Here is a 16,825-nt window from a genome sequence, read left to right on the forward strand (position 1 = left end):
AATAAACTAATCACTAAATCAAGCTAACTTAATTTTACAAAACATTTTTTTGTTGGGGTCAGGTTTCATAACTTCATAGGAGAACAGTTCGTTTAAGCTCTGTGGCCCATTAATGCAAAAACGTGAATCATAATTAATATAGCAATGACCCAATTTAACCCAACCCAACTTGGCCGTTGAAAATTTGAATCCTTGCTTTAATTACAAGTTTACAACCAACACGGTGTCAAGAACCCACCTCCCAATGACAAAAATACCCTCGCAATTCGAACCATGAAACCGCGATTATGTACACAAATTTGAATCCTAGAACGAATCTCAGCCGTTTAATGTAAGTCCCTTCTCATTACTACTATTCCACTTCAAAATTTTCAAATCAAACGGAAAACAAAGCAAAGCCCCCCCCCCCAAACCCTCACATCTAGCGTGAGAGAGAGAGAGTGTTTGTGTGCGTGTGCATGAATGAGTTCGAGTTCGAGTTAGAACACGATCTATGTTGAGCGATCCAGTTCTATCTCAAATCCCTAGCAAAAACTCCAATAATCCATCTTGAACAGGCAGGAAACAATTAAGGTCCAGAATTTCTCAAATTCGCAGATACGGGATTCTGTTCTTCAACTCCTCATTCAGGTATGAAATGAACACTGCAGTTTTTATTATTGTTTCTTTTTGTGTGCTTACTGCGTCATTTCTGATCTTTTTGTTCTTCTGTGGTAGAATGCTGAGAGATTCCAAGTTGACGCGCCGAAATCCAGTGAAAAACGAAGAGATCGAGAATGTGGATCCTTCGGATTCCGCATCTGCTGCTTCGAGCTGCGGCGAAGGTTCTAGACCTCCACTAAACACAATTCAGGAAGGGAGTTCTCTTAGTAAGATCGAGAGGACTCCTTCTAAGCTCCACAAAGCAAGAGGATCTGATCCACCTGTGCCGTTTCGCACTCCGGATAAGCACGCAGCAGGAGGATCAGTCCTGTCCAAGAACCGGTTCGGATGGAATCAGAAGAACGATGCAGTTTCCATGTGCGATGAGAGGAGGGGATCTGGTGCTGTGAGTAATGTCACTCCTAGGGTGACACGCACTGGAGGAAGAGCTGCTGCTGCTACCACGGCTTGTTCGGAGAGCAATTCGGTGCAGAGCACTCCGACAAAGAGTGTGACAAAGCCTCCTCCGAGCTCAAGTGTCCGGAGTAAGGCTGATGGAAGTTTCAGTGCTCGCTTGGGAAGCTATATTTCCTTGTATAAAGGGGTTCCTAGCTCGGCTGTTACCCCAACGGTTATTAACACTATCGAAGTGCCTCACTTTGATCTCAAGGAAGATCCTTCCTTCTGGATTAATCACAATGTACAGGTAAGATTAAGATATGTATCCCAATTGAGCTAATTAGCTTCTCTTTTTATTTATTTTTTGGGTTTTTTTTGGAAGGGGGTTTTGAATTCTAATGCGAAAACTTGGTTAGGTTATTATTCGTGTTCGCCCCCTCAATAGCATGGAGAGGAGTATGCATGGTTATAACAGATGTTTGAAGCAAGAAAGTGCGCAGTGCATTACTTGGGTTGGGCAACCGGAATCTCGATTCACATTTGACCATGTTGCATGTGAAACAGTAGACCAGGTGTGTTAGCATTGAAAAGAGAGGTTGATGCACGGATTCACTGGATGAAGTTGTTTATTTCTTCTGTCTCTCTCTTTTTATTATTTATTTATTTATTTTTATGTAGGAAATGATTTTTCGAATGGCTGGTCTTCCAATGGTAGAAAACTGCCTTTCAGGATATAACAGTTGTATGTTCGCATATGGACAGGTATTATGCTGAATGGATTAGTCTAATTGTTATTCTGTTATTGTTAGTCATCCTTGTAAGCAATTTAACTTATAGGCATTTCATTTGTTAGCTATGTGTACTTTACCTGGGTTATGCAAAACCCCATTATTGTGATTGGTTTCATATTTAGTTGAAAATTGTGATCCCGCTTATTATCTGTGTTATCCATGACCGCATAAACCTTGATAGTGTATGCTGCTTGCTTGTGAGCAAAGATTTGCCATTACCAAATGGTAATGTTGCACTGACAGTAGCATAAAGGTTTCATCCTTTCATGCCCCATAATTTAGGAGGTTCATCATGTCATTCCTGCTTTGGATATGTTAAGAATATCTGCTGTACAGGAAATGGGATGCAACGGGAGCAAATTTTCTTAATAAGAACAACAAGCATAGCTTAGGCATTTTCAGTTGTTTTATGCATCCTTGTTTCTATGCCTAACTTACTGTAGGGCTGTATAAGTGTATACGCATTGAAACATTTGCCCCAAAATTTTCAAGTGTGCAATATATGCATTTTTTAAAGTAATTGTATGCTTTGGTGCTGTATAACATAACTAGAAATGGACAATAAGTGACCACAGCTTGTTTCTTTTTCAAGCATAAGATGATGAATAAGTCTGTCAATTATGTAGACAGGAAGTGGAAAAACACATACAATGCTCGGTGACATTGAAGATTTAGATGTGAAGCCCAGCCCCCATCGCGGAATGACTCCACGAATATTTGAGTTTTTGTTTGCCAGGATCCAAGCCGTAAATTCATCTCTCACTGCTACTAGTTTTATATATATATTTTTTATAATTTGTATAAGAAAGCTAGTTTTTATTATGACTAAAATATTTGGCCCGCCATTTTTTAAGAACTTTTGTCACTTCTATACTAAAATTTTAGGAAGAGGAAAGCCGAAGGGATGAGAATTTAAAATACAACTGCAAGTGTTCATTCTTAGAGATTTACAATGAGCAGATTACGGATCTACTTGATCCATCATCCACCAATTTGCTAGTAAGTTCGTTTCTTCCATCATCTAATGGTTGTGTAAATATTGTAAAGTTTTTAACTATTTTAGTATATTTACTTTTGCTGCATTATCTACATAGCTGCGTGAGGATGTCAAGAGGGGGGTTTATGTAGAAAACCTATCTGAGTTTGAGGTTCAAAGTGTGAATGACATTCTTAGGCTTCTAATTCAGGTACTGTTGTGTTCTTTTTTGAGGCATCACCAACAAAATTTCTCCTCTCATTTACTTCATTTCACGTTAGTATGTATTGTTTCTGCCGTGGACTTTCTCCCATTATTTTGTGTCTATGAAATGTAGGGGTCGGCAAATAGAAAGGTTGCAGCAACAAACATGAATAGAGAGAGCAGTAGGTCCCACAGTGTTTTTACGTGTGTAATTGAAAGCACATGGGAGAAAGATTCCACAACCAATTACCGTTTTGCTAGGCTAAACCTGGTTGATCTAGCTGGTTCAGAAAGGTAACATGATAATGTGGTTCCTGATATGTGGTTGTACCAAATGTAGCTTGAGATACCTATGTACATGTACTCACCAAGTTCTCATTCATAACAGACAGAAAACTTCTGGTGCTGAGGGTGAGCGACTAAAGGAAGCAGCTAACATAAATAAGTCACTATCTACTTTGGGGTAGCTTTTTTTTTCCCCTCTCTAAAGCATATTTATATATTTAGAACTCCAAAAGATATAATTGTCTTATCTGTGCATTATTTTTATGTAACTGATATCTTCTAATCAATCTTACAGTCATGTAATTATGATACTAGTGGATGTGGCGAATGGGAAGCAGAGGCATATCCCATATAGAGACTCTAGGCTAACATTTCTTCTTCAGGTTAATCCCACTCAGTGGTTGCTTTCGACATTTTCATTCTCAAACTGATCCTTATTCTTTACTATATTTGGCACAAAATGCAGGACTCTCTTGGTGGAAACTCAAAAACAATGATAATTGCCAATGTTAGCCCTTCTATATGGTTAGTTTTTTTTGCCTGGAACTAAGTTTCCTTCCTTGAAATTCTACATATTTTAACTGATACAGAGTGTAGCCTTACCTATTTCACTGTTGCAGTTGTGCCGCTGAAACGTTGAATACACTTAAGTTTGCTCAGAGAGCAAAACTCATTCAGAATAATGTTAGTTCTATTCTATGATAACTCTTGAGTCTTTGACCAATGTTGAATGGCATGATTCTAATAATCAAATACACGTTCTAAATTGTGTTTGTGTCCCTGTAGGCTGTGGTAAATGAAGACTCTTCTGGGGATGTGATAGCTCTACAGCACCAAATACGACTTTTGAAGGTGTTATTTGTTTTTCTTGTAATGTAAGCTTTGTGTGTCAATAATTTGAAAATTAAAATTACACGGTCTAATTGTTTTTGGGGGACGCGGGCAGGAGGAGCTCTCTACCCTCAAACGACGCCAGAATGTCTCCAGGTCTTTATCGTTCTCTTTGGCATCTGCTAGAGATATAAAACAATCTCTAGAAGAATGTTGCGTAGAAAATGCATCAGGATCAGATATGGATGAACAAGATGACGATGATAATATAATTGATTGTGGATCCAATGGCATCAGAATGTCCTTCAAACAGGTACACTTGGCTTTATTTGGTTAACGAATATCCATTTGAATGTGACAGTTTTTTGCTTAATTATAAGCCTCTTCTTGTATAAGTTTTCTGCTGTCCTTCAAGTACTTCTTACTCTCGGATTTTTCTGTGTACTGCGTTATCGGTAAGCCTCTGAAGTAGATAGAAAAATTTGGTTATTTTGATAGGTTCTTCAGAATGGTGCCCCCTCGCTTAAAGGGATCAGGCTACATGCTCTGAATTTGCCATTTTCCCGTAATTGTGAAAACTATTTTAATAGACTGACCTGTTACTATTTGTGGCTAATTTAGCATCTATTGTTTGTCAATTGCAACATACAAGTCATTATTTTATGTATCTCCATGAAATTGGAATATAGTCTCATGCCATGACTCTGTTTATGATATTCAAAATTCTTGGTGGTTCAGTTAGAATCATTGGAATCAACTCTTGCTGGAGCTTTGAGAAGGGAGCAAATGGCAGAAGCTTCTGTTAAGCAACTAGAGGCAGAGATTGAGCAATTAAACTATTTGGTAGTTTTCTTACGAGGTCATCCTGCTCTTGGAGTTTTACATTTCAAATATTTGTTCAGCCCTTAACTATAGATTCTTTGTTGCTTAGGTTCGTCAAAGAGAGGAGGATGCTAGAAGCTGCAAAATGATGCTTAGGTTTCGTGAAGACAAAATTCGTAGACTGGAATCCCAGATTTCTGGTTCTATGCCTACAGATGCAGTTTTGTTAGAAGAGAATAAAGCTCTGTCCGATGAGATTCAGATACTCAAGGGAAAACTTGAACGAAATCCTGAAGTTACTCGATTTGCAGTGGAGAATATCAGGCTTCTAGACCAACTTAAAAGGTGATATATTGTTTTCCCCCAAGATTTCGTAGTATAAATTTTCTCTGATTTTAGCAGTTCCTCATGATGACATTAACAGATATCAAGAGTTTTATGAAGAGAGGGAGAGAGAGATTCTTTTAGCTGAAGTGTCTACTTTGAGGGATCAGGTACATTTTTCTCCAGGATATGTGGTAGATTTTTCTACTCTAGATTCCTTGTTACAAAGCTTCTGTGATTGAAAAACCTTTTTTCGGCAGCTGCTTCAATTTCATGGAAGAAACTCCATACTGAGTAGTTCAAATTATGGCATTGAAGCTCAGGTCAGTTGATAATTATCTGATGCGATATATATTATTTCCATTTCGGTCATTAAAGAATTCTTTCCCTTTTTGGCTGTCGTTAGAATATTTGAATATTTCATTTGAAAACAAATAAACAATGAACGAATATATTACTAGTATGGTATTGCATGAAGTCATAAGAAGGAAGGATGCTATTGTCGATCTACAAGTCACTCTATCTGTTTTCAGTAATTCTTAATAGTTTAATTGAGAAAAATTAGTTAATAGCTATTAATAATAAATTATTATTTAGCATGAAATATGTTGGATACTCGACAGAAAGTAAATAAAAATGAATTTAACACGAATTAGGAGTTTGCTACTCCTATAGACTAATGTACACGACATTCTAACATTTTCCAATTACTATTTCTGCAGAAAAACCACTGCTGCGGGAAAGAAAAAGACTCTGTTGAACTAGAGGTTTTTAATCCTGCCTTTAGAATTAAATGAACATTCTTATTCTTCTGCAAAGTTGCAGTATACGTGACCACTTTCATTTATGGATTGCAGTTGAAAAAAACACGTGATGAGTTACAAGAATGCAAGCGTAACTTAAATTATTGCTTAGAGGAGAATACGAAACTCAGTAGGTATGCGGTTTGTTCTACTGAATACTGATGAAGTTCATTTCATAATATGCACGAAGATTGGAGCCCTTAATATTGACCGGAAGAATCCTAATTTATTTTTGCATTGCATATTTTTTCAGGGAATTAGAATCTCTATATCCAAGATTGACAAACATAAATGCCACAAAGGTAGTCCTTAAAACTGATAAAGCATCCTCTTATTTAACATTTTTTTAGTTACCAAATGTATGCGTGATTTTTCATTTTCTTGAAAAATAATGTTTATTCTTTTAATGACTATATTTTAGGATTCTACTGAAGAACCATTGCGTGAAGCTCAAGCACTTTCACCCAAGCTTGAAGGGAACCCTGAAACTCATACATTCACAGAAGATATATTGAATTTGCATTTGGAATTAGACATAATGAAGATTATTCTGAAGGAAGAGAGGACTTTCCGTGCTCTATTGGAGGAGCAAAAAAGCAGCTTAAAACAGGATCTTCAGATGGAAAAGGACAAACTTTTGCTGAAAAGCAAACTATTAGAAGATTCAGACAATGAGCTGAAAGAGGCCAAATCTGTTATTGAAGCTCTTGAATCTCAACAAATTCTGTCGATCCAAGAGATAGAAGAGATGAGAAACAAGAACAATGATTATTTGGAGCTTATGAGAAAGCAAGAATGTGAAATCAGGGCCTTGAAGAACCAATTTGCATGCAAAGAGTTAAGGGACAATTTGCTTTCAAATAGTTCAGAGATTGAAAATGAGTCTCCCTTACAGGTAAAACTCAAAAGGATGCATGACTCTCTCGAAAAAGCCAAGCAACTGAACATATTTTATCAAAGAGATCATGCACTTCAAATATCTAATGAGGAAGAGATGGATGAAGTCCGTCGGCAGGCTGAGGCTGAAACTGTTGAGGTGATTGTCCGTATGCAGGAAGAACTTGCAAAGCTCCAACATGAAGTACATGATAATCGTTTGAAGGAAACAAAAATGAGAGAGAGCATACAGCATCTGGAAACTGAATTGAAGGAAGTGCAGGAGAGATTGCTTGCTAGTGGTGATGATAATCAAAGTTTACGTGAAGAGCTTGTGCAGAAAGATATATACCTAAGGTCACTAGCTGAAGAGTGGGAACTACTGACCTCTGAGATTGGAGAGATTCTTTCTGATGGATTTGAGTCACTTCTTGATGCTTCTGATGAACTTGTCCACATAAGCAATTCATTTCCTGATAAAAGGATCTGGATTTCTGAACAAGTTGGCATGATTGTTAGAAAAATCTCTGAAAAGGAATTATTAATTGATGAACTGAGAAGATGCTTGGAGGATGCAAGCAATAAAAGAAGTGATATGGAGTGCATGTTGAAGTCCCTACGAAGTGCAGCAATGGTGATTACTGAAGCCCACCAGAAGGACAGCATGGAAAAAGAGAAAGAAGTTATCCAGTTAACATCAGATCTGTGTGAAAAAACATTTATTGTGACACAGCTGGAAGAGCAGTTGATAACGGCAGAAAACCATTTCAGAAATGCTGCTAACTGTGCAACTGCAGCCTTTGTTGTTGTGGATAGAATGTCAGACGTGAATCTTGGTTACCTTAAAGATCTCAAGCACAAGGATACACTGCTTAGTGAATTAGCTGAGGCCAACAGTAGGAAGGATGCCCTACTTGCTCAGCACTCTGCTTCACTTGTTCAAGCTGAGACACAGGTAACAGATTTGCAAGAAAGATGCAATCAATTATTGCAGAAGCTGTCTGAGGAGCAAGAGCATTCTTTTGCTTTGGAACAAAAGCTTGAAGATATTGAAAAAAGTGCCATTTCAAAGACAAGGGAGCAGCTAGCAACATTACGAGATGGAGTCTCTTCAATGAGGTCATGTATGGCCTCAATAGCAAAGCCTTCAGGAAATCTTGATAACGGAAATTCAATGGATGTGTGCACATCTTCTTGTGACGATAATGATGAAATTGGGGTAAGCTAATGCTGCTTTTTTGTTTGTTACTTTTAGGTTGTCACAAATTTTTTTCACTCATGGCTGTGCTTAGTGAATTTTTTTATTTAGTATTTGCTATTTTGCATTCTTGCAGGCAAGTTCTGAAACACATCGATACAATAATTCAGGTCAATCATATGCTAAAGAACGTGTAGGTCACTTGGCTGACTTACCCTCTGAATTGGTAACAAAAAGTGGACATGATAACCAGAAATCCAGAAGAGTCTGCAAGGATGCATGTGAAAGAGATGTTACCATTACACTTTTGAGAAAAGAGATAGAATGTGCTCTTGAAAGCTTAAAACAAGTGCAAGATGAGATGGCAAGACTACATGCAGAGAAAAAAGAGATGTCAATGTCTGAAAAGCAGAGTAGGCAAAGTGTTGAGTGCCTCAAAACTCAGATACTTTCCCTGCAGGCAACTATGATCAACTTTGAAGAGCACTCCAAAGCCAAGCTTGATATCCTCAACCATAAACTCAGAGACTTAGAAAATAGTATGAAAGAAGCTGGATCCCATTGGAACCGGACCAAAGAGGTATTTGTTTTGAAAATTTAACAAAATGTTCTGTGTGACACCTCTGTCGCTGCTGCTCTTCTATGTAAGGAGATTTCTTAGCATTATGTGCACTTGCTTTTCTTGATTTCATTTCATTTGCTTGTGTGCTTGTTTTTCTCATGGACATTTCTCTATTAACAATGAATCCTATGAAGCACCAGCACACTGTCCTGGGGGAAACATAGATGCCGACTTCATTTATTTGTTAGACATATACTATGTAAATTACCTTTAAAAAGATTCTAAAAGTATCTTGGTATCGTAAGTGATGTCAAACTACAGACTGCTAATTTTAAATACTTTAAAAAAGAAGCGGACTTTTGAATTTCCATCGAAATTCTTGTTTGAAAAATTTTATTTTACTTTGTTTTAAAAAATGAAGTTTAGTTGTGTTTGTACTGTTTCAAGGTTGTGGTATTAGATATTTGGGGAGGATTCTTATTTTTCTTTTTTCTTTTTTCTTTTTTTGGTTAAGACATCGTAACTTCGTAAGACATGTATTCATGTTTGGGCATGTCAAGATATTTTGTTTTATTTATTTATTTGTTTTTTAAAATATTTTGGTCAATAGACAAATAGACATGTAGCACACGTGTGTCAAAGAGTTTCTGTCAGGGCAGCATGTCCAACAAGCAGACACAATGGCTCCAAGTAGCGCTGGTCTCTTAGCAGCTAGCACTAACCTTCCTTCTTGCTTCTTGGTGCAGTGGCTTGAACATGAGGTTGGAGAGGCAAACACTATTAGAGTGCAGAAAGCTTCAGAGGCGTCCTGTATTCTTGCTAAGTTTGAAGAAGCTCAAGATGCAATGAGAGAAGCAAATGGTAGAATTAATGAATTAATGATAACTAATGAGTCGATGAAGCTTGATATTGAAAGACTTAAAGGTAGAGAAGTCACATTACTTGATGAGAAGGGTAGCTTAATAATCAAGGTTGAGTGCTTGCAAGCTGTTGTTGATACGAAGCATCAAGAGATTGAGAACCTTGTTGAGTCAAATCTTCTTGAAACAAAGAACTTGATTGTGGAGCTTGATGATGCTGTCAAAGAGGTACAGTTAACCATCAAGGAAATTTTTATGTCTTTAGCTAGTGACTTACACTGCATCAAGTCCCAGTTTTTGTATTCTACTAAATTTGTGCAGCCATGGCTTGAGAAGATCTGGTCTGAGATAGTTTTGAAAGACTCCGCTATTTCCGTCTTACATCTATGTCACATGGGTATTCTACTTGAAACAGTAACTGGGATGCACGCAGAAAACGGTTTGCTATCACACGGCTTATCTGAATCAAACTCTATTGTAAGTGATTTGAAGGAACACAACTTTCGGACAAAGCAAGAGCTTGATATGTGCAGAGTCTTAAAAGGGAAGCTGCTGGCTGACATCAAACACAGTTTTGACCGTATTTCAAGGAAGGAAGAGGAAGCCGGTGAGATCACCCTGAAGCTAAACACGTTTGCCAAAAACATATCAGACTTGCAGCTGCAGGAGGAGATGATGTTGCAGAGGTCTAATGAAATGGGATCTCAACTTGCTATATTGATGAGAGATTTGGACATGAGCAATAACGATGCAGTGATATCCCTTTTAGATCAAGAGAAAGAACTGAAGCAGAAAGTAGAGGCTGTTGAGTCTGAAGCTGAATATTTTATGGAAGACTGGTATGCGAAAGACTTCGAATCACTCATCCATGCTTCTGAATTAAAAGATATGTCCCATCACTTGGCTCATGTGGAGGAGAACTTCACCAAGTACTCTACACTGATTGAGCATTTGAAGAAAGAAACAATATTTTCCCAGGTAGGAACTGAGTTAGCAGACCAAATTTTGATGGATAAGGAGGTCGAGTTTACTGTTCTAGAAGGAGAAGTTCAGCAGCGCAAAGTAGAAAGGCAGGACCTATTAGTTGAATTGAACCAGAATAGATTAAAAATTGCAGAGTTGGGTGAAATTGACAAAGCCCTTGCACAAAACATAGAGTGTCTAAAGAATGCTACTAGTTCAAATATTGCACTGAAGGGTGAACTTTCTGAAGTTAAGGAAGAAAATAAAAGACTTTGGGATAAGGTTCAAGATCTTGAAGCTGATTATGACAGAGTTATTGTGGATCTCATAGGGAAGGAAGTTGAAGTTAAGGAAGCAAAGCAAAGTCTCCAGGTTAAGATTCTGGATCTTGAAGCTGATTATGATAAAGTTATTGCAGCTCTCATAGAGAAGGATGTGGCATCAACATGTTCATTCCATCACATTTCTGTTCTTGAACATCAGAAGAAAGAGTTGATGAAAGTAAACAGCACGTTGGAAGATTCATCTTGCAACTTTCAGAATGAGCTGAGCCTAAGAGATTTGGAGATAACTAGAATGCAAAGCTTACTGCAAGTTGAGGTGTCCAGAAAGGATGATGTAATTAAAGGGTTGCTCTATGACATGAGCTTGCTGCAGGAGTCAGCATCTAACAGTAAAGACCAAAAAGATGAAATCGATGACATGATGGCTAGAATGGAGTCATTAGAAGCGGAGCTTGCTCTTAAATCAGGTGAGCTTGCTGATGCTGTTTCCAATTGTCAACGGTTTGAAGCTAAGTTGCAAGAAAAATCAGACATCATTACAGCTCTTGAGTTGGATCTCTCTAAAGAGCGTGAGGCTCTAAAGTTGCAATCCAGAGAAAATCAAGATCTTAGAACTCATATTGAGGATAGCTTGGCAGCGAGAAAATTGGTTGATGATGAGCTTAAGGAAAAAAGGAAGATCACAGAGAGCTTAGAAGATGAAATCTTGGAAATGAGCCGTGTTCTTGGCGAAATGAATGATACAATTAAAAACCTGAGTGATGATCTTGATGAAGTTGCTGCCGAGAGGGATCAACTTCAGGGTCAGATAATTTCCCTCAAGCAAAGTCTTGAAAAAGCAGAAGCTGAAGTTGAAGCTAATGCAGCAGTTGCTCAAGAAGCTCAGAAGGTAATGTTTTTATTGATCAAGTTGAATGCGCTAATCATTTAATGTAAAATGATATACAGAGCCGTATTAGCTTTAGGTGTGTATGGTGCACAATTTTAAATCTAGCACCTGCATAAGTTTATAACTTTATGTGCAGTTTAGATTAATAATCAGGAAATATTTTGATTCAAACTTCCATAGTTTGATGCAGGAATGGAACAAAGCAATAGTGCAATAGTGATACTGATAACCTACAAGAACTGGTTGAATCTTTTATACATTGATTTTCTTTTCTGTATTAGCTACTAGGTATATTTATAAACTCATCAGTGAATGTGACATACGGTTGACTACTTGGGTTATGGTTTTCTTCCATGTTCCCATCTGATATTAGTGACAACAATTGCAGGTGGCTGAAACACGAAAAGTTTATGCTAAAGAAAAGGAAGCAGAGGTGAAACTCCTAGAGAGATCTGTTGAAGAGCTGGAAAGTATTGTAAATGTACTGGAAAACAAAGTATGTTGTCAATGATTTTGTTAATGTCACAGGAAGCTTCTTTAGTTCAGAGCCATTTCACCTCATAAATTAAGAATTATTATTCAGGTTGACATCATCAAAGGAGAAGCACAACGACAACGCCTGCAAAGAGAAGATCTAGAATTGGAGCTACATGCATTGAAAGACCAGATGCAAAATGTTAGAAATGCTGATACTGACATGAAAAGGTCGAGGGCATTTATTCCAATTGTTTGCCTTGGATGTATATACACCTTTTATACTGTACACAACTGGATACAACATGCTAATTAGAAGTAAAATATTTTATTTCTCTTTCCATTCCTTTAGATTCTTGGATGAAAAGGAGAAAAGCCTTGAAGAAGCTTTAAATCAGATACTTGTTCTCAAAAGGGATTTAGCAGGAAAGAATGAAGAGGCAAGGTTTCTAGACCATGACTAACTGCATCTGGTGCTTTATATATATGTTTTATTCTTATATGTTTTTTTAATTGAAGTTTATGATAACATACAAATTCCATTTCCCCCTCTTGACTTGTCTTCAACAGATTGTACAAATGAAGGCTCATATTTCAGAGCTAAATTTGCATGCTGAAGCGCAGGCAAAGGAGTACAAACAGAAAGTAAATATAGTAATTATATTCAGTAAAATATTCTTGGATGCCATCTTAGTTTAATTTATGACTTGGCAGTACCAGCTCAGCACATACAGTTCATGAGTTCAATCTTGCATTCTTTCTTCTGAGGTTATTCCTAATTATTTCTTTTAGCTATATAATATAATTGTATCATTATCTTAAACCAGTTCAAAGCATTGGAAGCCATGGTCGAGCAAGTCAAACCTGAGGAGCTTTCTACACAATCCAGCTGTGCTTTGCCAAACAAGTCCGAGAAGAATGCTTCCAAGTCTCGAGGTTCCAGTTCTCCTTTCAAGTGCATTGGTCTGGGCCTGGCACAACAGATTAAATATGAGAAAGTTGAGGAGCTGTCTGCTGCAAGACTTCGCATTGAAGAACTAGAGGCCCAGGCAGCATGTAGACAGAAAGAGGTAGGTTTTACCTGAAGTTCCTATTCTACAGTTGTTGGACTTCGGCTTTGTTACTGGTTAAATATATTTCATCGTTTTCTTTGTCCAGATATTTGCACTGAACGCTAGACTTGCTGCTGCTGAGAGCATGACCCATGATGTAATACGTGATTTACTTGGAGTCAAGTTAGATATGACCTCTTATGTGGTAAGCTCAAATATTTCAAAGCCATTTTTATTGGCTAGACTTTATGATATTTATACTTTATTAGTATAAAACCAAATAGCTATTAAGCTATCATTATGTATTAATAATTTTTAAAGGACGTAATGCACCTGCATTTTTATGGTGGTGAACACATGGTGCAAATAAAGTACTTCCTTAATAAACAGGACATAGTTCTATTTGCTCATTGCTGCTAATCTTTAATTTTCATGTCAATGTAGTCACTGTTGGATAATGGGCAAGTGCAGAAGATTGCAGAGGAAGCTCAATTTCACACTCTAGAGCCACAAGAGAAGGTAAAATTATAATTTATAATAATATATGTTTGTTATGAGTTATGCTGAAACTTAGTTAATCTGAACTTCTGGCTCAATTCAGGAACAGGAGGTTACCAAATTAAAGAAGCAGCTGAATGAATTTATTGAAGAGAGACAAGGGTAAGTAACATTCACTCATTTTGGGCGGTTCATATTGAAGTTTCAGATTTTGAACCATTGTTAGCTTCTGTTTCACACATAATCCTTGTGATTTTCAAACACGGTCTGCCAGATGGCTGCGAGAAATGGAAAAGAAACAAGCTGAAATAGTAGCTGCACAGATTGCAATGGAAAACCTTCGACAACGAGAGCAGTTACTAAAAACTGAGAATGAAATGTTGAAGGTAAATTTCTTTTATGCTTTATATCCTTTTTTATTACAATTTTCTCCGGTTTACATCAAAATTGTTCACTTTTCTGTGCAGATGGAAAATTTAAGTAAGAAAAACAAAGTAATGGAACTGGAGGAAGAAATCAAGAAGCTGTCTGGTCAGCAAAACCTTCAGCAGCGTATTCATCATCATGCTAAAATTAAGGTAGTATTAACCATTTTAGTTGAAATTAATGGATGGTGGATGATTCGATTTTATTTGCATGCAAGATAGTTATCTAGATTTTGCACCACTAAATTTCAACAAACTGATTGCATATAATATAAAAACAGATTATGAACTACCTTGATAAGTATTCTTGAAATCATATTTTCCTTGAAATCAATTTTGAGGCTGTTATTGGAATAATGGAACAGGAGGAAAACAACAGATTAAAAATACAGAATGAAGAACTCAGCGCAAATCTACGGAAGGCAAACATCTTTGTTTCACGGGTCAAGGAAGATTTTGGACGTCTTCGTGCTTCTGCTGGTGCGAAACCATGTTTTGATTTCAATGAGGAGCAACGTCTGATGACAAAACTGAAGGTTAGGCAGTCACCTAAGCATTATGTCACAATAGACGTGTAACACAAGTCTCTAATGACGATTAATGTCTAAAATTTCGAATGTATTAAATACTACAGGAGATTGAAGAAGAGAAAGTACAATTAGCACAACAATTACTGAGATTGTCAACCAATGTTCTGAAGGTCAGTGACAATGATTTTGGTTATTGCTCTCCCCTTTTAATAGTTTAACTGAATGTCATATTTTATGATGTGACAGTGACCTTGGTAACTGGTATATGATAATATGGATGACTGATCCATGACTCACTTCATATAGGGACAAGATTTAGGACACATTTATTTGAACTTCGAAAAATGATTTTGGTTGGTTTTTTAACTCTCAAATTATTATGCTCACTTCAGGCTGCAGGATTTACAAAGCGAATGTCAGAAATAGACCCCTCTCTAGCTGAGGAGGCACTAGAGGAGCTCAAGAACAGGATAGCTAATCTGGAAATGCAACAGGAAGATTTGAAGTTTAAGGTAAAGCGCAGGATAAAGTAGTAGATAATGATGCTTTTTGATCAACTTTCAAAATAGCTAACAGAAATGCACGGTAATTCTTGCTCAGAATAAAATCATAAAAGAAAAGGTGCGATTATCTGAGCTAATGCCACATGTTTCTCCGTTGAATTCAAGACCTGATGAGAATCATGCAACAACTCCACCAAGGACATCATCCCAAGCTCCTTTCCTTTCCAGTTTTGATCGATAGCAAGTAGTGTTAGCTAACACTATTTAATATTTGTATCATGTTTTGCAATCCTGAGCTATTCTTTTATTATCGTGTAAATAAACATGTAATGTATGTAGTATGTATGTACAGAGGTAAATCAGAAGGGAGATACATTATTATCTATCTATCTATTCTTAATATATAAAAGTAGATATATAAGTTTATCCATATTACTTTTAACTTTTAAAACATCTTTCTTCTCCTACTAATGCCATGTCAGCAACATTGCTTACTTAGCAAAATTTTAGAATAAACAATACAATAATTACCAACGATACTAATTAAAAATTAATAGCATCTAACTAAATTTATAACTTACAAAGACATTAAATCCATATTCCTATATTTATTATATCTTACTGTTGTAAACAATACAATAAATTTATAATTCTAATAATTAATTTATTAATTTCTATAAATAACTCATTCAATGTAATAAACATCCATATTACAAATTTCATAATAATATTATTAATCATAATAAATTTTACGTTACAAATATTCAAATTTCATACTATTTGAACTACTTATATAAGTCTCTTATTACTATTTCTTTAAATAACATTAAATTTAGCACAAAAAATTTATTTTCGAACTACATACCATTTCAAACTTATTCAATGGAGATAATTATGTTGAATGTGAAAAGTGTAAGAAGAAAGCATATGAAAAATGAGATAATTACATTTTTGGCACATGTAATCAAACACCACATTATTCAACAATAAGTAACTCTATATATTTTTCATAATTCCATCTATCAAATTATTAGTTACTAACTCAATAATTATTTTAAGTTCGAAATTCAATTAAAGGTTTCAGATCAAAGTGATACAACAACTGTTTTAAATCTAATGACACTCTAGAAAAGTAATGACATTGAAACAACACCCCAATTAAAAAATTTGTACAACCTCACTTATATTTGAAGTCAATGTAAATGATTTTAATCTTAAAGAAAGTTTTAAACAATACACTCTTACCAAGACATTTGTTCCAGCAAAAAACACTGAACCTCAACACTCATTACAACAAATAAAACAGGTAATACTAAAAAAAATCACTTATTTTAGTTATTTTAGACATCATTTTTATTTCTAATTTAAATTATTCATTGATTATACGAACTAATTTCGCCAACACTAATATCATTAGATGAAAATCATATGCCCATCAAGAGATTAAGGAAAAAGAAAACTATACAAATTTAAGACATATTCGGAAGAAAAATATACTTGTAAAGATGGAACAAACAACACAATAAAAAGTATATATAACTCAACAATTTATAAAGAACATGTCTTCACAAGAACCTACATAAAAAGAAAAAAGTAACAACTCTAACAACAACTAATAAAAAAAAGGAGGACGA

The 16,825-nt window shown here is 36.1% G+C and overlaps 1 protein-coding gene across 3 annotated transcripts; it reads left to right on the top strand.

Moving 5' to 3' along the window:
* The first annotated feature begins 387 nt into the window (after positions 1–387).
* On the top strand, positions 388–15,555 carry LOC130956004 (kinesin-like protein KIN-12D). Of its 3 annotated transcripts, XM_057883024.1 has the most exons (39): positions 388–630; positions 718–1,348; positions 1,458–1,613; positions 1,720–1,803; positions 2,459–2,578; positions 2,718–2,831; positions 2,927–3,019; positions 3,146–3,306; positions 3,401–3,475; positions 3,593–3,680; positions 3,764–3,822; positions 3,918–3,981; positions 4,084–4,149; positions 4,244–4,441; positions 4,867–4,971; positions 5,060–5,295; positions 5,375–5,444; positions 5,535–5,597; positions 5,997–6,041; positions 6,132–6,211; positions 6,331–6,379; positions 6,499–8,172; positions 8,288–8,731; positions 9,460–9,801; positions 9,895–11,709; positions 12,098–12,205; positions 12,293–12,414; positions 12,536–12,623; positions 12,754–12,828; positions 13,011–13,253; positions 13,342–13,440; positions 13,680–13,754; positions 13,837–13,895; positions 14,008–14,119; positions 14,201–14,311; positions 14,524–14,694; positions 14,793–14,858; positions 15,081–15,200; positions 15,289–15,555. In XM_057883024.1, exons 2-39 carry the CDS (start codon positions 719–721, stop codon positions 15,430–15,432), a joined length of 8,424 nt encoding a protein of 2,807 aa, XP_057739007.1. In that variant the 5' UTR covers positions 388–630; position 718; the 3' UTR covers positions 15,433–15,555. The 3 variants fall into 3 exon arrangements, with proteins under 3 accessions (XP_057739007.1, XP_057739005.1, XP_057739006.1); XM_057883022.1 differs by having other exon boundaries at positions 9,460–11,709; XM_057883023.1 differs by having other exon boundaries at positions 9,460–11,709; positions 12,098–12,190.
* The last annotated feature ends 1,270 nt before the right edge of the window (positions 15,556–16,825 follow it).

The sequence above is a fragment of the Arachis stenosperma genome, chromosome 10, assembly GCF_014773155.1.
Source record: "Arachis stenosperma cultivar V10309 chromosome 10, arast.V10309.gnm1.PFL2, whole genome shotgun sequence".
NCBI lineage: Eukaryota > Viridiplantae > Streptophyta > Magnoliopsida > Fabales > Fabaceae > Arachis > Arachis stenosperma.